At 42.6% G+C, this 23605-nt stretch overlaps 1 protein-coding gene across 5 annotated transcripts in view; it reads left to right on the forward strand.

Moving 5' to 3' along the window:
* The window catches only part of LOC120371746 (fibrous sheath-interacting protein 2-like), a 73809-nt gene that overhangs the window by 2463 nt on the left and 47741 nt on the right, over positions 1 to 23605 (forward strand). For 4 of the 5 annotated variants that reach the window (XM_039487914.1, XM_039487915.1, XM_039487918.1 and 1 more), the window contains 8 exons: positions 6859 to 7020; positions 9958 to 10047; positions 11952 to 12091; positions 12392 to 12536; positions 14066 to 14176; positions 18485 to 18623; positions 19235 to 19368; positions 22132 to 22198. In XM_039487914.1, coding sequence (XP_039343848.1) covers positions 6859 to 7020; positions 9958 to 10047; positions 11952 to 12091; positions 12392 to 12536; positions 14066 to 14176; positions 18485 to 18623; positions 19235 to 19368; positions 22132 to 22198 — 988 coding nt within the window. Of the gene's footprint in view, positions 1 to 5446; positions 5671 to 6858; positions 7021 to 9957; positions 10048 to 11951; positions 12092 to 12391; positions 12537 to 14065; positions 14177 to 18484; positions 18624 to 19234; positions 19369 to 22131; positions 22199 to 23605 lie in introns of all 5 variants that reach the window. The other variant, XM_039487917.1, reaches the window with a different exon arrangement.

Raw genomic sequence — 23605 nt, forward strand, 5'->3', positions numbered from 1 at the left:
ATCTTTAGTAATTTTGTATCATCTGCAAATTTTGCCACTTCACTGTTTACCCCTTTTTCCAGATCATTTATGAAAAAGTTGAATAGGACTGTTCCCAGTACAGACCCCTGGGGGACACCACTATTTACCTCTCTCCATTCTGAAAACTGACCATTTATTCCAACCCTTTGTTTCCTATCTTTTAACCAGTTACCAATCCAGAAGAGGACCTTCCCTCTTATCCCATGACAGCTTACTTTTGCTTAAAAGCCTTTGGTGAGGGACTTGTCAAAGGCTTTCTGAAAATCTAAGTACACTATATCCACTGGATCCCCCTTGTCCACATGCTTGTTGGTCCCCTCAAAGAATTCTAGTAAATTGGTGAGGCATGATTTCCCTTTACAAAAGCCATGTTCACTCTTCCCCAATACATTATGTTCATCTATATGTCTGACAATTTTGTTCTTTATTATAGTTTCAACCAGTTTGCCCGGTACTGAAGTCAGGCTTACAGGCCTGTAATTGCCGGGATCACCTCTGAACCCTTTTTAAAATTTGGCATCACATTAGCTATCCTACAGTCATCTGGTACAGAAGCTGATTTAAATGATAGGTTACAGACTACAGTTAATAGTTCTGCAATTTCACATTTGAGTTCCTTCAGAACTCTTGGGTGAATACCATCTGGTCCTCGTGACTTATTACTGTTTAGTTTATCAATTTGTTCCAAAACCTCTTCCAAAGCAGTTGCTAACAGACCCTGCCATGAGTGATACCTGGATCTGAAAGTGGTTAATCTTCCCCTCGTAGTAGAGCTCTTTGTCATTTACCTAATCAAGAAGCTACCAGTTTGTTGCTTGTGATACTGAGAAGGCTGCTTTGACGAGGGACACCTTCACTATCCTTACCTTGCATGCCTTTCCCCACCTGTATCATGCAGCAAAGGTGAAGCAAAGATTCAGTGGTCCCAACAGACATCCTGGCTTCACCCTGCTATAGATGAGGGTGGCTGATCCCATCAGGCTCTGAGGTTGTTCACAGATGATCACTCAGACCCAAGACACTTCACTCCATCCCAACCCAGGGTGAGGTCAGAACACCTCAGAGCACTCTGAGACTCTGCATTCTAATTTCATCGCAGCAAAAAAAAAATCATTAAAAAAAACTCGTGTAACTTTCTTGCAGGGTGATAGCATGAAAATGGCTGAAAAGTTGTCATAACTGAGGTTCTTTAAAGATATTACCTCTAAGTCTCTAGTCAGCCTCTAAGAAATGGGGGTAAGAGGAAACTTCCTCCCATGGGAAGGTGTCACCAGCTTGCCTGAGCCAGTGGGCATCTTGTGAAGTGAGCTCACTAATTTTCAGTACCACACAATTAATGTGTAACTCAGGATAGCCTCGGCTTTACATGCCACAAAGTAAATCAAAAGTCCCTCATTGAATGTAAAGTGCTTCTTGGTTTAAGGGAAAGGAAAGATCCTTCCTCTCCTCTTCTTGCTTCACCCAGAACTACCATTTGATAAAAGCAGTGTGGCCAACATCAAAGCTGGAGTTTTTAACAGTCAGGTGAGAAAAATACTTAGCTTATTTGAAAATAGGTACAAAAACTACAAAACCAAAATCTAGTGCTATTTAGAAAAGAAGTCAAACTAACAGCTGATTGCATCCTCCTCTTTGAGCACATGGAATATCATCTCAGCATCATCAGAATTGTCCTCTGCTAGATTAGAATTACTTATGCCACTGCCATTGCTATTACTTTTTTTGCTTAAAAATCATACATCTGTTCTAAATGGACAATCATCTCTCATGTTGGAGTGAATGATTTGCAACATATTCCACAGTTACTGAGGGAAATTCTGATCATTAGAATGGCATTTAGTTAATCTGCCATCATCTTATTTTGAATCTTGCATGTTACCAAATTCATTGTAGAAAAGACTCTCAACTACAGCATTACTTATTGTCAGGGATAGTATGTTCAATGCATACTGTGAAATTTAATCAAAAGGAAGTCTGCCAAGTGGATCTTCGTAGTCTTTCACTTTGCATCAGAAAGTGGCAGCATCAGTTGGGATTGGTCCATTTGTCACAGTCCAATCTATTAATATCAAATTACACCACTGGTTCTCCAGCTCTGACATTTCAAACTGGGCAAAATGTGATTCTAATAGCATTTCTTAGAAAGTCACTTGACTAATTTGGTTCAAGCAATGAGACAGAGAAGTGTTTGATTTTGTGAAGTACAATGAGTGCTGGAGGGAGTCTCTTCAATACTTCTGCCACAACTACTTGCAGAAAATTGGAACACCTTTCTTTCAAAGTAGTCTTGAAAGCCGGATCAAAGCTCGCTGCTTATAATTCATTGTGAAATTCAAAATTAAAGTCAACCTTGTCAAGAGGGAGGTAAATGGAAACAAAATCTAGGTTGACATGCAGTCTGACATGCACTGGGTGAAAGATGCATTTCAACAGAGAAAAGGCAAATGCTTTAAACTTTTTCAATAAAGAGAATGACCTGCTTCTGTTTTCTGGAAAAGCAAATTATTGAGCAGAAACTCAGATAAGACTAACCTCAGAAACAGGAGATACAGCCTATTACTCTCATCACTATCCATGTCACTGAGTATTCGAGCTATGCAACAATGCTTATGAGAACTTGTGAATTGGAAGTGTGTTTTGATTTCAATCCAAGAATCAAGGATTCTGGCTATGGCTTCAGACAGTCGTCTTGTCTGAGAAGACTGAACAAACACTCCAGGAGTTTCGCCATCATTGCTAAGAGTATATATTTATCGGTATGCTTCATGAGGCGTTGTGCTCACTTTAACCCAAGAATATGTTTCCCTCACGAAAAAGTCAATACAAGATGGAATTTCTTTGATTGCTTCGCAAGCACAGAGGTGAACTGTGTGACAAACACACTGAACAATACCAAATTTGGACACTTTCCCTGCACTTTTGGTGAAGATTCACATATATTGGCACCATCTGTGTCAATTCCAATACAATTTTCAATGTTTATGTTAATTTTCCTCAAATTACTATCAAGAGCAGAGAAGATATCATCTGCTATTGTTGAGATGACTGGAACCAAACTTAAGAAACCAGTAATGATCTTCTGTAAGGAATTGCTATAGTCACACACACACACACACACACTCTTACACTTTTAAACTGCAACATCAATATATTCATCTACTAGAAGAGAAAAGTTGGAATTGCCAATATCCTTATACAGTCCATCAGCAAAGCAAAGACCAATCACATTTTTGATGAGTGCAATGCTCAGATATGATTTCTCCAGGCAGTTTTGTCCTCAACAAAATCAACCACACGATCAACTACCCTAATAGATAAATGACATGCAATATGGAAGCAGTTACTATTTCAGTTCTTTCACTGACTCCTTCTTAGCGGTAAATTTTGAATCTTCCAGTCTTGGCTGTGATGGCCGTGATGTAATGGGGATCATAGCACTGTTATGCTTGGAACTTTTGATAGCATGCTTTCTTACATCATTTAGCTGTGGTCACAGCTCTGTTCTCCATGCAGTAAAGTAAGCTGAATCCTCATTACTTGGACTTTGCTTCACCCATAATTTCATTTCATTCATCTTTTCCCATTCAACTCCGTACTTCCTCTTGTATTTAGCATTTTTCCCCATAGTCAAGGATAATGAATAGGGCCCTACCAAATTCATGGTCCATTTTGGTCAATTTCACAGTCATAGGATTTAAAAAATAGTAAATTTCATTAGTTCAGCCATTTAAATGTGAAATTTCATGATGTTATAATTGTAGGGGTCCTGATCCAAAAAGGAACTGGGGGTGGGGTTTGTAAGGTTATTGTGGGGTGGGGGGTTGTGGTGGTGCTACCCCTTAATTCTGTGCTGTTGCTGGCAGCGGCTCTGCCTTCAGAGGTGGGCTCCTGGCCAGCAGCCGCTGCTTTCCAGCTGCCCAGCTCTGAAGGCAGAGTTGCCACCAGCAGCAGCACAGATGTAAAGATGCCATGGTATGGTATTGGCACTCTTACTTCTGTGCTGCTGCCTGCAGAGCTGGGACCTCCCTCAGTCAGCAGACACCACTCTCTGACCACCCTCTCTGAAGGCAGCAGCAAGAAGTAAGGGTGGCATGATATGGTATTGTAACCCTTACTTCTGCGCAGCTGCTGGCGGGACACTGCCTTCAGAGCTTGGTGCCCAGCCAACAGCTGCAACTCTCCAGCCACCCAGCTCTGAAGGCAGTGACACAATACCACGACCCCTCTACAATAATCTTGCGACCCCCATGCACCTCCCTTTTGGGTCAGGACCCCCAATTTGAGAAATGCTGGTCTCCCCTGTGAAATAGTATAGGGTAAAAGCACACAAAAGACCAGATTTCACAGGGGGAGACCAGATTTCATGGTCCATGACACGTTTTTCATGGCCGTAAATTTGGTAGGGCCCTAATTATGAACTAAAACAACGGTTCTCAAACTTCATTGCACCATGACCCCCTTCTGACAAAAAAAATTACTACATGACCCCAGAAGAGGGGACCGAAGACCGAGCCTGCCCGAGCCCCACTGCTCAAGTCCCGCCACCACGGGTAGGGGTGGGGGAGGGGCTAAGCTGAAGCCCAAGGGCTTCTGCCCTGGGTGGGGGGCATGTAACCTTATCCCTGGGCAGTGGGGCTTTGGCTTCAGACTTGCTGGGGCCCAGGGCCAACACCAGCTTTGGTGAACCCATTAAAATGTGGTGAAGACCCTCTATGGGGTCCTGGCCCACAGTTTGAGAACCCCTGAACTAAAAAAATAACATTCAGAAAAATACAGTAGTATGTAAACATTTGGCATTACTACCATATGTGACAATAGTTGCCAAATATGGCAACTATAGTGCTCGTATGCCATGTAGACAAGCCTCAAGAGTCAGAGAAAATTTCTAGTAAGGCTTATTTCTTTTTCATGCCATTTTTAGCTGATATATTAGTTCCAGTCATTTGTGTGTTTTAAATAAATGTGTCCCCCCAGTCATTAAGTATGGAATAATTTTCTTTAAGAATGATGATTAGGACATTATTATTAAATCTGTTTTCAGCTCCCAGTTAGCAGGCTAAATTTGGCATGACTAGTAAACTTGGTAACAGTTGTTGCTAGTCTTAGAAGTAATGCTAGATTTCAAAGCTGCTACTGTTGCTAGATTTAGCAGAATTGTCAAAAGCATAAGATCTAGATACAGCATTGCTAAATTCAGTGGTAGTAGCGGCTTCCAAATCTAGTTGCTTCTAGGTGTTCAGTGTAGCATTACAAAGCAGCTAGACCTTTTTAGCTGGTCTGCTGGGTCCTGACTGGCCTCTGCTGGCTCCCAGCCCTTCTAGCTGCTGGAGAACCAAGTTTTGCTAGTTTCATCAGCTGCTGACCCAAGGAGGCCTTTCTAGGAAACCACTGGAGGGCCAAACTCACTGTCTTTATCTTCTTAAAGGACAACTTCGTGGAGCTGGGTATTGCAACCAACAGAGTGTTTGGCAGTAAGGCAGTAAATGCTTGTTGTACCCCATCACAGAAGATTATTTAATAACTGCTCACTGCATGGTTTCTTGTACCTTCCTCTGAAGCAGCTGGCACTAGCCCCTTGGGAGACAGAATACTCGACTAAATGGACCCATGGTCTGACCTGGAAGGGAAATTCGTAGGTTCTTACATGTGGTAATATTCTCCAGTTTACTATTGCGTTGTAATGGGTTTTTTGGCATGGAATTTACTGTAATTAATTTATATGATAAGGTAAATCCTTTTCTAAAGGTCTCTTTACTCTTTTATATGTTTTGACATCTTATATCCTATTACACATACACAAAAACTATCTTGAAAGAACATTATTAAGGTTGAAAAGTCAAGCACTTGAAAGTTAAGAAATGCCAGAATTATAGTTACCTATGCCAGCCAGCTCCAGTTCTCCCACCACCCGCATCTCAGCTCCTTGTCAGGATTGTTACAGTAACAATTGTTATAGCTCCTTGTCAGATCTCCTTTCTTCTCCCCTTTTTATGTTTTCTCCTACTGGTTTCCAGTCCCAGTCTCCTTCTCCAGTCAGTTCCAGTCTCTCTCCCTCCCTCCCCGCTGTCCGCCCACCCCCAACACCACATCTGATGTCAGTGTTCTTCACCCTGTCTCAGCCAATCAGCTCCACGTTCCTCTGTGTTTCCCCCACTGTCTCCCGGGACCAGTCTCCTTGTACAACCAGCCCCAGTCTCCTCCATATATTGTTTTGGAACAATATATTGAAAACTGAAGAAAAAGAACAAATAAAGAATTTTGCCTGTAGTTTTTTCTGAATGGCTACAGAATTTTATATTAACTCAAAATAACAGAATAAAATCTTAGGGCTTTTCAAACCAGGTTTCCTTTTTGCAGGTCCAGTCCTGCATCTACCATGAACAGCATCCACAATTTTGCAAATACAGTGAAAAACATGACGAATATCTAGAGAAAGACATGAACAGATTACAAATACAGAACTTGGGCACAATTCACTACAGGGGCAAAATTGTGTCTATAGATGTACATTTTTAAAATGTTAGTAGAGCAACTGAAATTCTCTATAAATATCCAAAATAATTAGTCATCTCAGTACTGCAGCCAGTAGAGCAGTCATCCAAAAGCCAACAAATTTAAAATTAAGACACAAGTTATTCTCATGTTAAGAGTACCACAAATACAGCACTCTTTTGTTTGGGTAAAAATCATACCTAGTGCAACTGCTGAAAGCAGGAATTAATCCAACCCCCTGTGTTTGAAAGTGTTGGCCAGTGTGTTTAGCAACTGTGAAACTTCTTTATCTCTTTTTCAGATGGGTAATATTCTGTTAATACTTTTGAATATATATTTTTACAGCTTTATCAACCTCCTAGTGGCTTTGATCTTGGTGATCCTTACTGTCGCTTAATGACAACAAAATATAGAAGTCTACATGATCCACATTTGCGTTCCTATTACAAGCGCAAAAATAATCTACGGAGATTAAAGAAAGGAGGTTATGTCACCAACGATAACAAAGTAGGTTAAATAAAATGTTATGAATATTTATGTCAATGGGATTTTCAAAGCACTCAGTTCTGGCCTAACTCTGTTCCCATTGAAGGTAAGGGCAGCTTTACTTTGGATTTCCATGGAAACAGAGTGAGGCCAACACTAAGCGCTTTTGAAATTCCCACCCATATTATTATTTTAGAGTTTATCTTGCCTTCCTAACACATATAGCTGGCATCAGTGTTGGGTAAATGATCATACAGCCAACACAAGGAGCCACCATGATGCAAGGCAGAAGTATGTTACCTGGAGAAGAAGCATCATGCCCCCTTAGCCATCAATGGTGGCAAACACACTAGCCAGCTAGGTGTTGGACATTTGTCATTTTCTGTGTATGGGTCGGTGCTGTGTATGGGTCAATGTGCATCTCTCTTATTGTTGTCTATGGACAGATTCTGTCTGGTTATTTCATTAGAGAGAAGAGGCTGTCTCTTGGGTTCATCCGAATCAGTGGGGTATCACATGAAAAAAGTTTCTCCTTTTAATTTTTCAACAGTGGAAATCCAGCTCAAGAAGCCACTTGGGTTCTAAAGACTGTTTTACATCATGGAATTTCACTGGTTCAATCAAGAAGTGCAGTCAGAGTTAGGTCCCTAACCCAACTGGGCTTTTAGGTTAAGATGGGGAAGTCCTTTTTCCCCTTTCCGAGCTTCACCAAGAACCAGGGCCGGCTCCAGACCCCAGCGCGCCAAGCACGCGCTTGGGGCGGCGTGTCGCGGGAGGGCGGCAGGCGGCTCCGGTGGACCTCCCACAGGCGTGCCTGCGGAGGGTCCGCCGGTCCCGCAGCTTCGGTGGAGCATCCACAGGCGTGCCTGCGGAAGGTCCACGGGAGCCGCGGGACCAGCGGACCCTCCGCAGGCACGTCTACAAGAGGTCCACCGGAGCCGCGGGACCGGCTACCACCAGAGCGCCCCCCGCTGAGTGCCGCCCTGCTTGGGGTGGCACAATTCCTAGAACCGCCCCTGCCCAGAACTGCCCCCTGGAAGAAGGAGCCAGCCCTTTTTACCCCTTGGCCCTGACTGGCTTTTGCCTACTCTGACCCTTCTAGCCGTTGGGGGATTATAAGCACATGATCCTGGGTGGCCTCTCTAGGCACCTCTTGGCAGTTTAAACTCTCCACTCTTTTCCCCCAGAAGAACATCCTCCAGCATGATGTGCCAAGGCAACAGGGCCTGCGGCAGGGGGCATCAAACTCCTGGTACACCACATTACAGGCTCCCTATTCTTTCTCCCCGCCTGCACACCTAAGTGCCACAGAGGGCAGGACTGAGACCACTGTGTCTTGGTGGACTGTTGCCATACAATACTCTGCCGCTGTTATTTTCCTTCATGGTGTGTCTAAAGTGAAAATACATTTAATCATTTCATAGAATCATAGAATATCAGGGTTGGAAGGGACCTCAGGAGGTCATCTAGTCCAACCCACTGCTCAAAGCAGGACCAATCCCCGCACAGATTTTTGCCCCAGATCCCTAAATGGCCCCCTCAAGGATTGAACTCACAACCCTGGGTTTAGCAGGCCAATGCTCAAACCACTGAGCTATCCCTCCCCTGGCTCAGGCAATCTTTTGAAATCAATGGAAGTTAAGCACGTGCCTAAAGTTAACCACATGTGCTTTGCTGAATCAGGCCTGGATTCTGGGTTTCCTATCATAATTATAGGAAAGTGCAAGAAATAGAGTTGATACCACAGTGATCTAGTTGCAAAGGTAAACCTGAAACTTTTTAACAATGAACCCTAGAGGTAAAAATCTGAAATAGAGAATTAAGAAAGACTAAGACACAATTACTTCTGGAAAAACCTATCCAACTCTATCAATAAGAACAATGTAGAGTTATAGGGTCCTATTAAGTCCACTGAAGTCAATGGAGTTGCCCTCTCTTGCCCCAGGTCTGAATTTAACCCTTAAAAAGTAAATGGACAAATGAAAATTAAGGCCTGAAATTTTAGTCACTCCCTTTAAGGCCAATTTGCACTATGAGAGCAATGTAAAGGGGAGAAGTCAGACCTAAGAAAGCAGAATGGACAAATATGGGTAAAATGGCCAACAATCAGTGCTCAATATTATTGACAAACAATTCTTGAAGCTCGTACTGATATTGATTGTTGCTTGCTTGAACATGACATATTTCTTGTGCCTTTACCTTGTTGATATATGGAAGTAGTGTTCACATCCCAAAGGCCGAGGGTCCTAAAGCAATCTTGACTATTTAAAGGAAAGATTATGTTCCCCAGAATAATCACATGCAATTTTATCTTTCCAAGAAAGCTGCACAAAAGATTTGTTTTTAGATAAAGAGTCTGTGAATATTTCTCATTTTTCTTTGAAATAAGAAAATACCATAAATAAAGTCCCTTTCCTGTGTGCAGTTTTGGTACCAATTTGATAGCTCCCTTTTCCAACACAGCAGACTTCATCTTATAACAGTCTCATGAGAAGGATCCCTGACCAGGGCCACAGCTAAAGAAGAAGCTGCCATGTCAGACAGACCTAACAGATTTTCTTTTAAGTGATATAAAAATATAAAGATTTCGCAAAAACCTAATCCTGTGCAAAAAGAGGATTTTGGTTCCATGACTGCACCATCCAACAGAGAGATTTGAAATTAGGGATGATTAGATGGAGAAAGGTTTTACACTCTTGGTTTAGAAGGCTGGATCCAAAGGACCTACATGCATGATCTCTCACAGGTCACTATTTTGAAATAATTCTGTGGCTTGCATAGCAGCAACTTCTACAGTGGGAAATTGGCAAAGGTAGTATGTTCAGAGAATCATAGTTATTGATAAGCAACCTATGTATCTCTGTAACGACAGTAATATGCACTGTACATGAATGTATTTTGATCCATGGCTATATATAGCAAATAACCATGTTCGATGCAACATCTTTTTCTTTTTAGGTTGTGTGTACACTAAAGGAATTCAATGAATACCGGCAGTATCTGACCACCCTCAAGTTAGAGTTTGAAAAAAATTATATGAGAGAACAAGTAAGTTAATTAAAGTAGTTAAAATTCTGTTTTGTTTAAAAACCAAACACAAAATAGCAGTCAGCTAAAAAAATTACAGTGACTGCAGAGCCTCCCACTGGGGTTTACCCAATGGCTAATCCTGAATGTTACCAAAGTTTTGAGAACACACCTTCTGTGCCTAGCAGAGTATATGGCCTATAAAGCTGATGTCTGAGCACGGTTAGTGAGTTCGCTGTTTTTGGCAGCAACCATCTGGGTTGAAAGACAATGGCAGCAAAACAGTTCAGTTACCGCGAATCATGCTGCAGCACTGCAAGTGTCAACACAGTCCAATTCTTGAGCAATAGTCCATACCACACATAGAGAAGAGCAGGCATATGGCACAGGACCAGAGGATTAAGCTGGCGCACCCCTAGTGCCTGAGGCCTGCTGTGCTTTCCTCTTCACTTTCTTCTTTCTCAACCACCTCTCTTCAGCCCTGGTGAGTCCCCTGCTAACAACTTGAAATGGGAGGGATCTTGGCAGCTGATCGACAGACAACATTCTAGGAGTTGATTGTACAGCTGATGTTTTAAGGGTGAAATGCAAAGCTTACAATACTACTGCCGTAGTCCCCAGTTGCCTCCCACACATGTCTGATGTGCTCAAAGGCACAATATAACCCTCAGGGAGCATGTAACTATTTTCTAAAACAAAGAAATGGAAAAGCTAAAGACCAGACCTCTCAAAAGTCTGCACTGTCAAATTTGGCAGTTTGGGCTTGTCTCCACTTACTGGTGGATCGATGCTGTGGCAATCGATCCACCACGGGTCAATTTAGTGGGTCTAATGAAGACGATCACTCTTCTGTCGACTCTGGTACTCCACCGGAACGAGAAGCATAAGGTAAGGTAAGCATAAGGAGAGTTTCTACTGTCGACCCAGTGTGGTGTAGACACTGCAATAAGTCGACCTAAGCTACATTGACTCCAGCTACATTATTCACGTAACTGGAGTTGCGTAACTTAGGTCCACTTGACCCCGTAGTGTAGACATGAGTGAGTCACTCAAAAGGGGGAGTTTCCCTTCTCAGCATTCTGCAGACATTTTCAAAAAAGGGGTGTAGGTAGCTCCAAACTGCCCCAAGTGCTTAGGTGGGGCAAGGAACCTAGGGTAGGAGTGGGGGGACAGGGAACAAAGAGGCGGGACAAAGCTGTGGTTAAAGGCGTGATTGCTCATTCCAAAGGGGAACATGCCACAGAATTGCAGTAGCCTAATGTCACCAGGGTTTCCACACCATGGCGCCCCCTAGGCCTGGGCAGGCCTCTGCTCTCTTGGTGTTCCAGTATGCCAGTCCAAGCTTAAGAGGCTCAGCCCTCCAACAGAGCCCCAGTTAGTCTTCCCTTTCTGGGATTTGACAATAAAAGAAGTAAACACAAACAAATCATCCTAGAGATAGGGTAAAGCTCTCAGAGGACTTCTGCAAAGCTGTGGGCCCAGCTAGGCTCACTGGCTAACATAAAGGAATGGTCCCATCACAGGTGGACCTGCAACAGGCCTTCCCTCAGCAGGCAGGTAAAGAGTTCTTGCCTTCAGCCAGCCAGCCAGCTCTCCTTGCTGATCTGCCAGTGATTGAACTGGGTTTCTCCCTTTTAAGCTCCTCTCTCCAAGTCTGACATGTCTCACAGGTATGGTGAGGCAGGCCCACCTGAGCCACATTAGCTCATTAACTCTGTTGCCCAGCATGGAGTTTGTATACCCCATCACACCTACAAACTGCATGTCCCACCTTTCCATGTCATTTTGGTGTAAAGCGGAGGGTTTGGTCCTCAGCAAATTGCTTTTCTGTTAGGTATTTTAAGTTTCAATGCAGAGAAACAGACTGGTGCCTGGTGAAAGCATTTCTAGTAAATCAAGTCCTAAAATCCATTCTTGATTTTCAGAAAATGCTTGAGAAACAAGTGACAAAACTACAGGATCCCATTCTGCTTCCAGAAGGTGCTGACACCTCTCACTTCAGAGAGTGGCTGCTCCGAGAAGAAAGAGAAAATTTACAAGAACAAGAAAGACAGATGAGGAACAGGTATAAGATACATAATAATTTATAATTTGGGAGTGTCCATGGGGGCCTGCAGGGAACTCCTTGCAAGGTTGGGGTCTTATTTTTATTGAGTCTAAATTATGAAAGATCTAAATGTATTAGAATTGTTAATTTACTGGGTATGAATTATGTTAGACATTTGTGAAGTCAGTTGTAAATTCTTCAGCTGGCTTAAGCAAACTGAAACTCAGGCAAAGACGATAGCAGGGACTGAGCAGAAAATTGACTGGGTAAGATGACTCCAGCTGATTCTTACCAATGATTTACATTTTGTATTTAAAGATATGTAGATATGATTAATAAAGAACTGGAAAAAATTAAGTGCATCGCAGAAGAAAAACATCTCCTTCAACAGGCTGAGGAAGAGAAAAGGCAACACGAAAAAAAGAAAAAGAAACAACCTATTCTTCATATAAAAATGGAGGAGGTTAGAAACAAGAAATTGAAAGACACCATACAATTAATATATACACAAACACACATCTTAATGAGACAATTGACAAATAATTAAAATTGCCAGCAGCTAATGAGTTTACTAGCAAGTCCACAAATAATTTTAAAAAGTTGACTCCTGCAAACACTTATGCATGTGCTTTATGTCAAGTGTCTGAGTAGTCCCACAGAGTTCAATAGGGTTGCTCACATGCCTAGTAGTAAACATGTGCCTACGTGTTTACAGGATCCAGATATATGTAAGTAAAAAAGCAGGGCCGGCCCACAACATTTTGGCACCTGAGGCAGGGAAATCAAATGATGCCACTGTGCCCCCGCGCTAGGGCCAAAACTTTGAAAGGTCTCAGTTTTGCTTTCCTCCAGCACTGCACTCCACCATCTCTGTGCATCTAGAGCAGAGAGAATACATATGCACCAGCAACAGACAATTTTCTACACTCTGGGTCCTAGTGGCGCCCCCCCACAGTCTGGCACCTCAGGCAGCCGCCTCAGTTCACCTCATGGTAAGGCCAGCCCTGTAAAAAAGAACCTGTAAATATTTAAGCCTGATAGGCTGAGTAACATATCAATACTTTATGGCCCTGATCAGACCGGCTCCAGGCACCAGCACAGGAAGCAGGTGCTTGGGGCGGCCAATGGAAAGGGGCGGCACATCCTGGTCTTCGGCGGCAATTCAGCAGCAGGTCCCTCAGTCCCTCTCAGAGGGAAGAAGTGGCTGCCAAATTGCTGCCGAAGAATGAAGCGGTGTGGTAGAGCAGCCACCAAAGTGCCGCCGATTGCGGCTTTATCTCCCCCCCCCCGCCCTTCGCTGCTTGGGACAGCAAAAAAAAGCTGGAGCCAGCCCTGGCCCTGATTTCTAGACACTGTTCCCCCTTTAGGCCTGCTTTTTACAGGCTCAAATCCTACTATTAGTTGTGTACCTGGCATGAAGTCCTGGCTCCTTTAAGTCAATGGTAAAACTCCCATTGAATTCAATGAGGCAGGATTTCATCCCTAATTTCCAGTCACAAGCAGGTGTTTACAAGACTAAATAGCAGGATCAGTGCTTATGACAATTTGTAGGGACAAGTGAATACAAGTAAAATTTTTCTAGATGCAAAATTGTGACTGCAAGCAGGGAAATTAGGCTGAAGAGGGGTAACCACAGGGCTTTGTGGTGCAAGTGTCAGAACAGGTAGCTTTGCAAGGCAATGATTCTAAACAGGTCATGGCTGAAAGAAAATTAATGAAAATGCTTGTCATTTTGCTGTCCCACCAGCCCACTAATCTTTCTGCTGTTTGTAAAATTTAATATGTTGGAAAAATAAATTTATAGGTACCAAATTTATCGCTGTGGTTACATCATTGACTGCAGTGATCTTACACTAGGAATGAATTTGGCCCAAAGTGTTTAAAATATAACAATAATGAAGAGAAAATCATTAAATGAAGCCTCAGAAAAGTTGTACGTACAAAATATAATTATCACCTTTTGGCATCATATGATAAATCTGTGATCCTTAGGAATGGAAGCAAAAAGAGATGTTACTTCTGCTGAAAATTGGAGAGGATGTGAAACGAGAAGCAAGAATTGAGGAACTGCGAAGGAAAAGAAGAGAAGAGAAAGCTAAAAAGGTATATTAAGTAGCTATTTCTTTAAAACTCACATGCCACAGAAAAAAGAAGCTAATGATTAAGACCATGAGTACAGTATCTAGATAAGGGTACTCAGTAATGCTATCCAAAATAAAAATCATAGTCACCTCTTGGTTTTCTGTAATTGTCACTGGCAATCCGCTATGGCAGGGATGTCAGAACTTTGTAACCTAAGGGCACTCTTCTTATTTTCTATTTGACACTTGTCAACTAGCTCTCCTATTTCTGTTCTTCTAAGGACTCTGCTGTGTTCATTGATGTCCAGAAGGAGGCATTGGTGTATAACACATTTCTTTGTTTCTTTTCTCATAGGAGCATTTTAAGTTTAATTCATTTCCAAGGGTTAGCCTACACTAGAATCACTATAGTGGTGCAGCCAAATAGATGTAACTGCGCCGCTGTAGTGAAGATGCTCTTTGCTGATGGGAGAGAACTCTCTGTTCATAGAATATCAGGGTTGGAAGGGACCTCAGGAGGTCATCCAGTCCAACCCTCTGCTCAAAGCAGGACCAATTCCCAAAAAAGGTTCACCACCACCACCCATCGGGCGGTAGCTAATCGATTTCTCGGGATCGATATATCGCGTCTCATCTAGACGTGATATATCGATCCCCGAATGAGCTCCTCTCGACTCCGGAACTCCACCAACCCGAACAGCGGTAGCAGAGTTGACATGGGGAGTCGCGGACATCGATCCCGCACAGTGAGGACGGTAGGTAATTCGATCTAAGATACTTCGACTTCAGCTACGTTATTCACGTAGCTGAAGTTGCGTATCTTAGATCGATTTCCCCCCGTAATGTAGACCAGCCCTATATCATCCCAGCCAGGGCTTTGTCAAGCCTGACCTTAAAAACCACTGAGGAAGGAGATTCCACCACCTCCCTAGGTAACCCATTCCAGTGCTTCACCACCCTCCTAGTGAAAAAGTTTTTCCTAATATCCAACCTAAATCTCTCCCACTGCAAGTTGAGACCATTACTCCTTGTTCTGTCATCTGGTACCACTGAGAACAGTCTAGATCCATCCTCTTTGGAACCCCCTTTCAGGTAGTTGAAAGCAGCTATCAAATCCCCGCTCATTCTTCTCTTCTGCAGACTAAACAATCCCAGTTCCCTCAGCCTTTCCTCATAAGTCATGTACTCCAGCCTCCTAATAATTTTTGTTGCCCTCCACTGGACTCTTTCCACTTTTTCCACATCCTTCTTGTAGTGTGGGGCCCAAAACTGGACACAGTACTCCAGATGAGGCCTCACCAATGTCGAACAGAGGGGAATGATCACATCCCTCGATCTGCTGGCAATGCCCCTACTTATACAGCCCAAAATGCTGTTAGCCTTCTTGGCAACAAGGACACACTGTTGACTCATATCCAGCATCTTGTCCACTGTAACCCCTAGGTCCTTTTCTGCAGAACTGCTGCTTAGCCATTCGGTCCCTAGTCTGTAGCGGTGGATGGGATTCTTCTGTCCTAAGTGCAGGACTCTGCATTTGTCCTTGTTGAACCTCATCATATTTCTTTTGGCCCAATCCTCTAGTTTGTTTAGGTCCCTCTGCATCCTATCCCAACCTTCCAGCGTATCTACCACTCCTCCAAGTTTAGTGTCATCTGCAAACTTGTTGCGAGTGCAGTCCACACCATCCTCCAGATCATTAATGAAGATATTGAACAAAACCGGCTCCAGGACTGACCCTTAGAGCACTCTGCTTGATACTGGCTGCCAACTAAACATGGAGCCATTGATCACTACCCGTTGAGCCCGAAGATCTAGCTAGCCATCTTTCTATCCACCTTATAGTCCATTCATTCAGCCCATACTTCTTTAACTTGCTAGCAAGTATACTGTGGAAGACCATATCAAAAGCTTTGCTAAAGTCAAGGAATAACACACCGACTGCTTTCCCCTCACCCACAGAACCAGTTATCTCATCATAGAAGGCAGTTAGGTTAATCAGACATGACTTGCCCTTGGTGAATCCATGCTGACTGTTCCTGATCACTTTCCTCTCCTCTAAGTGCTTCAGAATTGATTCCTTGAGGATCTGCTCCATGATTTTTCCAGGGACTGAGGTGAGGCTGACTGGCCTGTAGTTCCCCAGATCCTCCTTTTTCCATTTTTTAAAGATGGGCACTATATTAGCCCATCTTTTAAAATTAGCATAATTACTCCAGCTCCCTGAGCAGCAGAAGCTATGTCGTCTGGAGACTTCTCCCACCGACATAGCGCTGTTCACACCAGCGCTTAGGTTGGTGTAACTTATGTCGCTTATTTACACCCCTGAGCAACATAAGTTATACTGAAGTAAGCACTAGTGTGTACAAGCCCCAAAGATTTTTGAATTAACTAGGGTGACCACCTTTCCCGATATTGTCAGGACCATCCTGAAATTAGGGCTATGTCTTATATACGCAACAATACCCCCCACTCCCTAAAAAAGTATGCTGATATTTTGCAAGTGCTATCTGGTCATCCTAGAACAGATGTGGGCAAACTATGTCCTGCGAGCCACATCCAGCCTGGCCCCCGAGCTCCCGGCAGGGGAGCCTAATCCCTGGCCCCTCCCCCGCTGTTCCCCCTCCCCTGCAGCCACGCCGCCGTGTGGGCCACACTCTGGCCCACCGCTCCCACTGAACAGCGTGGGGAGCGCAGCTGGCTCTGGCCAGGTGTTACGGCTGCGAGCTCCTGCTGCTGGTAAGGGAGCGGGGAGCAAGGGGGTTCGGTAAGGGAGCAGGGAGTCCTGGGAGAGAGTCAGGGAGGAGGGGGTGGTTGGATGGGGCGGAGGTTCTGGAGGAGTGGTCAGGGGATGGGGAACATGGAGGGTTGGGAGTGGGAGTCCTGGGAGGCCTGTCAGGGGGTGGGGATGTGAATAGGGGTCGGGAGGGCAGTCATGGGACAGGGGTTGTGTGTGGCTAAGGGGGTGGGATCCCGAGGGGCAGTTAGGGACACGGGCTTCTGGGAGGGGGTGGTCCGGGGACGAGGAGCAGAGGGTGGTTGGATAGGGTGTGGGAATCCCGGGGGGGCTGTCAGGGGGCGGGGGTGTGGATAGGGGTCAGGACAGTCAGGGGACAGGGAGCGGGGATTCTGAGGGGGGCAGTCAGGAGGCGGGAAGTGGAAGGGGGCAGATGGGGGTGGGGGCAGGCTGTTTGGGGAGGCACAGCTTTCCCTACCCGGCCCTCCATACAGTTGCGCAACCCCGATGTAGCCCTCGGGCCAAAAAGTTTGCCCACCCCTGCCCTAGAAGGTCACCACAGTATTAATGAGAATTCCCTCCTTTAAGGCAATATCTTTTAATATTTCAAAGCTATACACATATTAGAAGCATATATCTTTCAGTATTTCTTTTCCTTCTTATGTCATACAGTTCCTATCATTTTCAGAGTGCAACAACCATTCAAACAGAAATACCCACAAAATTGCATCATCTACTTTTCACTTCAGAGCTTTCAGGGATACAATAGAATAAGAGACATCAAATTAAAGGAACAAGACAGTTTATCTACATGTAGAGACTATCTGATTCAGAAAGGTGGAGAAAAGTAGTTTCTATCCTGTACTGAAAGAAAATGTGGTTTAGAACTGGGGGGCACCAGTAAGTTTGGCTTAATTAACCTTCAATTTCTTTGGGCTAAACAACAAGCTATTTCTAACCAGCTTTAAAGTAGCAATTCCCAATCTCAGCTCCGTAACTAACTTGATTAACTCTAAATACACAATAGATCCCCATAAGAAAACATACCTACAGGCTTTTTTAATCTTTGGAACTAATTTTTAGAATGAGACAGAGAAAGGAACTCAACCATATGTAAATTAATGAGAGATTCTTGACACAGTGACTAACAAACATTCCAGTTTCTGTTCCACTGAGAATTCAGACTCTGATTTCAACCTATCTAGGTTTTTTATAGACTGTATGTCCCATGTGCTGATATTGGAGTTAGTCTTCTATTGTCCAAGTCTCTAAGTGGAGTTAGCATTGGATGGGCACTGTGGGGAGCTAAAAAAAAGGGTATATACAAATTTTTGTTGTGTCATTAATTAATATGAGAGATAACAGATTTTTAATTTTAAAACTAGATGGGGCCGTAGGTGTTAAAATTTGTTAATATGTTCAAGGACCATTTGGCATCTATACATATCACACTGATAACTAATAGATCGATAAACTATTATAAAAGTTTGAACAGAAACTTTTGTCAAAATATCATTGCACTAAAGAACATTTTTTTGCTCTATGCAACGACAATCTTGTGTTAATACCTCTAACATTTTTCTTAAAATATTGTAGAAACGAACAGTGCTAGAGAAAAAAATGGCATACCACCTGAGAAAATTGCAAGAGCATACTTATCAAAGGGTAGAATTTGAAAGTCATGTAAAGTGCCTGAATAAGCTGTTATCTGAAGACCCAAAGATTAAAAATCAAGGTATATATTAGCATAATATAATATGGACAGTCTATAGAACTGCCTTTTGCCTCTGCCTTGTCTCCTAGGTCTGCAAATATGGTTACTTTACTATCACTTCTAAAATGTCATCTTTCTCTGGAGTTTCTTGCAAAGGAATTCCTGAATTAGTGGAAAGAATTGAAGAGTGATTGGAGCTACTGCTCCTCTTACGAGTTCTCAACCCTGCACAAGGGGAGTAAAAGCAGGTAGTCCAGTAAATGCTGTTTTCTAGAAGATTCCTACCCCGTGCACTAGGGACATGTTTATGCCAAAGGTATAGGACATACATACAGTCAGCTGGGAGAACATGGGTAAGATAAACATTTTATTTCAAAGAGACAAATGAAGTAAAGAAGGACAAAATGACACATAAAGTATTGTAAATGGCATAAACTGAGAAGTGGTGTGGTGGAAAGAAACCTTTATTGCTACTCAGTTATGAAGGTCTGCATAACTTGCACCTGGCTCCTCTAGTTGTCAGAAGGACGTTTCTGACAAAAACTCCTTTTAGCATTCCCCATAATCCCATGTCCTCTATAGAACAAGGCCTTTGCAGTTATTTATTGATGGATTGTTTTTTTTCCCCCCAGGAGATGGTGCAACGAGTCTCTCTCGGCACCCTTCACTTCTTAACAAAAAGGAAATTTCAAAATCATCACTCTCTTCAGTAACATCTCAACCTACCTCTGATGCGGTCATGAGCAAGACCAGAGGCTCCTTAAAGGTAGGAAGCCACCTCCCAGACAAGTCTCAAACATAAAATTAAAGCTCACATTATGTTGAAGCATGTAGACATGTTTCATATCTAAAAGATATGTTATTTATTCATAGATTCAGTAGCGATACAATCATCTAGATGGACCTCCTATGTGTCACAGGATATTAAACTTCACAAGTTACCTCTGTTTTCGGCTCAATAGCTTCTTTTTGATTATAGCATAACTTGAATGCGACTAAAGCATATCTTTCAAAAAGACATCCAGTCCTGATTTTCAGACATCAACAGACTGAGATTCCACCACATCCTTGGTGGTTGTTCCAATGATTAATTACTCTCACTGTTGAAAATTTGTGCCTAATTTCTAATTTGAATTTGTCTGGCTTCAGCTTCCAGCCATTAGTTCTTGTGACACCTTTCTCTGATAGATTAAAGAGCCCTATATTACATGTTTTTTTCTCCCTGAAGATACTTATGCCTTAATCAAGTCACATTTCAATCTTCTTTTTGATAAGTGAAACATACTGAACTCTTTAAATCTCTCATTGGAAGGCATTTTCTCCAGTCCTTAAATAATTTTTATGGCTTTTTGCTTCACCCTTTCATATTTTTCAAGATTCTTTTTAAAACATGGACAGCAGAACTGGATGCAGTAGTCCAGTATCAATCTTATCAATGCCATAAACGGAGGGAAAAATTACCTCTTTACTCCTACTCACTATGCCCCAGTTTATACATCCAAGGATTGCATTAGCCCTTTTTGCCACAGCATTGCACTGGGATTTCATGTTGAATTGATTGTCCACTATGACCTCTAAATCATAGAATCATAGAACTATGGGGTTAGAAGGGACCACCCAAGGGTCATCTAGTCTAACCCTGGCCAAGATGCAGGACTTGTTGTGTCTAAAGTTCTAAACCATCCAAGACAGATGGCTCTCCAGTCTCTTTTTGAAAACCTCCAGCAAAGGAGCCTCCAGAACCTCCCTAGGTAGTGTGTTCCATTGTCCTACTGTTCGGAAGTTTTTCCTAGATTTAATCTAAATCTGCTTTGCTGTAGTTTGACAAGAGAGAACAACTTTTCTCCATCTTTTTTCTGACAGCCTGTCAAGTATTTGAAGACAGCTTTCATGTTCCACCTTAATCTCCTCTTTTCCAAACTAAACATACCCAGTTCCTTCAGCCTTTGCTCATATGGCTTGCCTTCCAGCCCTTTAATAATCTTTGTTACTCGTCTCTGGATCCTTTCCAATTTCTCTACTTTTTTTCTATGCATTGGTGACCAAAATTGGACATCGTACTCCAGCTTGGGCCTAACCAGCGCTGAGTAGAAGGGTACTATCACCTCCCATGACTTCTATGCTATGCATCTCTGTTAATGCAACCTAAAATTGCATTTGCTTTTTTTTTGCAACAGCATTGCATTGTTGAGTCATGTTGAGGTTGTGATCTACCACAACTCCCAGGTCCTTCTCAGTAGTGCTGCTGCCAAGCCAGTTATCCCCCATTCTGTATTTGTGCATTTGGTTTTTCTTCCCTAAGTGTAGCACCTTACATTTGTCTTTGTTACATTTAATTTTGTTGTCTATAGCCCAGTGCTCCAATTTATCAAGATCCCTTTGAATTTTAGCTCTGTCCTCCAAAGGGTTGGCCACCCCCTGCAGCTTTGTGTCATATGAAAATGTGATCAGTATGCTCTCTCTTCCTGTACCCAGGTAATTAATAAAGATGTTAAACAATACCGAACCCAGAACAGATCCCTCTGGAACCCCACTTGAGACCTCCGTGAAATCTGACATCATTCCATTAATAGTTACTCTTTGTTTGCAGTTGTTGAAAATCCTTTTCAGAGTCCCTGCTTTTCAGGGTACGGAGTACCTCCATTCTGTAGGTATAGACTGCATTCCTTGTTCCTAGATGTATGTTCGCTTTTGGCTGTATTAAAACACATTTTGTTTAAATGGGTTCAAGTTACCAAGTGATCCAGATCACTCAATGTGACTGTCCTCTCCTCGTTATTTACCACTTCACCAATTTTTGGGTCATCCACAAATTTTTATCAGCCCTGATTTTATATTTTTTTCCAGATTGTGGATGATGATGTTGAACAACATAGGGCCCAGTACCCATTGCTGTGAAACCCTACTAGAAACACCCCATTCAGTGATGATTCCCCATTGACAATTACTTTTTGAGATTTGTCAGTTAGCCAATTTAGTCCATTTAATGTGTGCTTTATGATATTGTGTATTGTACAGTGCTCATTTTTTAATCAGAATGTTATGTGGAACTAAGTCACACACCTTAGAAAAATTTAAGTTTAAGTATAATATATCTATGCAGTTACCTTTGACAAAGAAACTTGTCATCTTCTCAAAGAATGAGATCAGGTTTGTCAATAACATTCAGAGGATTTCCATTCTTGGGGCTTGAACTGCCAGTATTTGACAGATGAAAACTCTCATACTTTAGCTTTCAAGATGTTTTGACAGGTGCTTTGAAAATGAGGCTCCCTTAAGTGATTTTATAGCACAAGCGCTATTGATTTTCAATTGGTGATTGCTCCTAAGGGACTTAAGTGCTTTTGAAAATTCCACTCTTTTGTGCTTTACATTCTTTGTAAAAGGGAATTAGAGATTATGCTCTGAGGGCCCGTGAATCCTGTTTCTACATGACTGATGTAAGGAAGGGGGGAAAGTTATGAAATTCATATTAACATCATAATTAATAAACATCATCATCATTTCTTTTACATATTTTATTTTGCAGAAATATTTATGCTCTGGTATCGATGAGAAACTTTTGGACAAAAAGCCAAGTAGGGAACATGAACTGGGTAAGCGTTAAGCTGTCTCAGCTACATCATGATGTTTAATATTCCTGTACTATTATACTTGGAGCTGTTAAAGCTATTGTGAAGGCTGCACAGATCTTTCTATTATATCTCCAGTTTTATATGATTTGTAATTTCCCCAAACTTCTGCCTTTTGGGGTGTAATGCTTCCAGCATTTGCTTGTGTTAGAGGGTACTTTTTCCTTTTAAACTTTCAACAACCAAGGGTTCCCCTGTTTGCTAGGACAACACGAATGTAGCGTAATAAACTTGCCATTTTTTACTATTTAAAAACATTCAGTCTTTTCTGAAACATGGTATCTCAGCTGGAAATGGAACTTTGCCTGGGAGACCATCAATAGGCTTGACAGGTGCATTTTGGAGTCCTTGTGTGAATCCATTTGGAGTTGGATTAGTTACTGTTTGAAACAGGACTACATCAACGCAAACTAGGTATCTTTTAGAGCATGCCAGCAGGATCTACATGGGGCAGCTAGGGCGCAATACGTTAAAGCCCTCTATAATTGGCACCTTCTGGCTTGCACTCCAGCGCTGTGTAGACAAGCCCTTAGTGACTTGAAACCCAAGGTCTAGTAAAACAGATTCTCCTGCTGTTACTGCTATTTCCCCCCCACCAATACACCCTTTTAAAGTAGAGAAAGGACCAAAGTGCTGGGAGCCATGTGGTCCTGAGTTTTAGTCATGCTTTTTCAATGGGCTGGACTTAATTCTGTGCGCTTCACATGTTGCCTGATATATTGATTTTGTATTAATTATATTGATTACTTAGGAATTCTCAGTTAACACTCTGATGTTTGGTAAGTTCTAGACCCAAGATCAGGCCCAGTGTTGTTAGAATTATTGTTACGTTGGCAACCCCGAGGTGCGTGGTTGCAACACTCATACTTAGGAAGAAATGTCTGTATTTGCAATAGTTGTTTTAACACAGTTAGCAAAGTTACAAACACTCCAACCCAGCTGTCATGGTGTCTGGTATGGGTCAGAGCTGAGAGGGCCACTCGCAGGTCAGACTGTCAAAGAAGTGGGCAGACACTCCCTCAGCATTGGTATATCCTGTAATTAGATTTAACCAAACCTGCAACAAATGTGTGTTCCCGGATCACTACCCTAGCTTACCATATAGCCACAGACAGTCCCAATATTACTACCCAGACAAACTGGACTTTTGTGATGGTAGGTTATTAAAACCAAAAATCACCACACATTAGCTTCTTTCAGCCCCAAAGAGCAAGTCACTTATTGGATGGATGCTAAGGGTCTCATACCAAAGACAATGCTGTCAGCCAGTTTATTTGGTAAACTAACTTAAGATTTATTAGCTAAGAAAAAGAAATGAGAGTTAGAGGTTAAAGCAGGTAAAATACTTTACAGATGAATTAGAGCTTGTAA

The sequence above is a fragment of the Mauremys reevesii genome, linkage group 9 (genome assembly GCF_016161935.1).
Source record: "Mauremys reevesii isolate NIE-2019 linkage group 9, ASM1616193v1, whole genome shotgun sequence".
NCBI classification, from domain to species: Eukaryota; Metazoa; Chordata; order Testudines; family Geoemydidae; genus Mauremys; species Mauremys reevesii.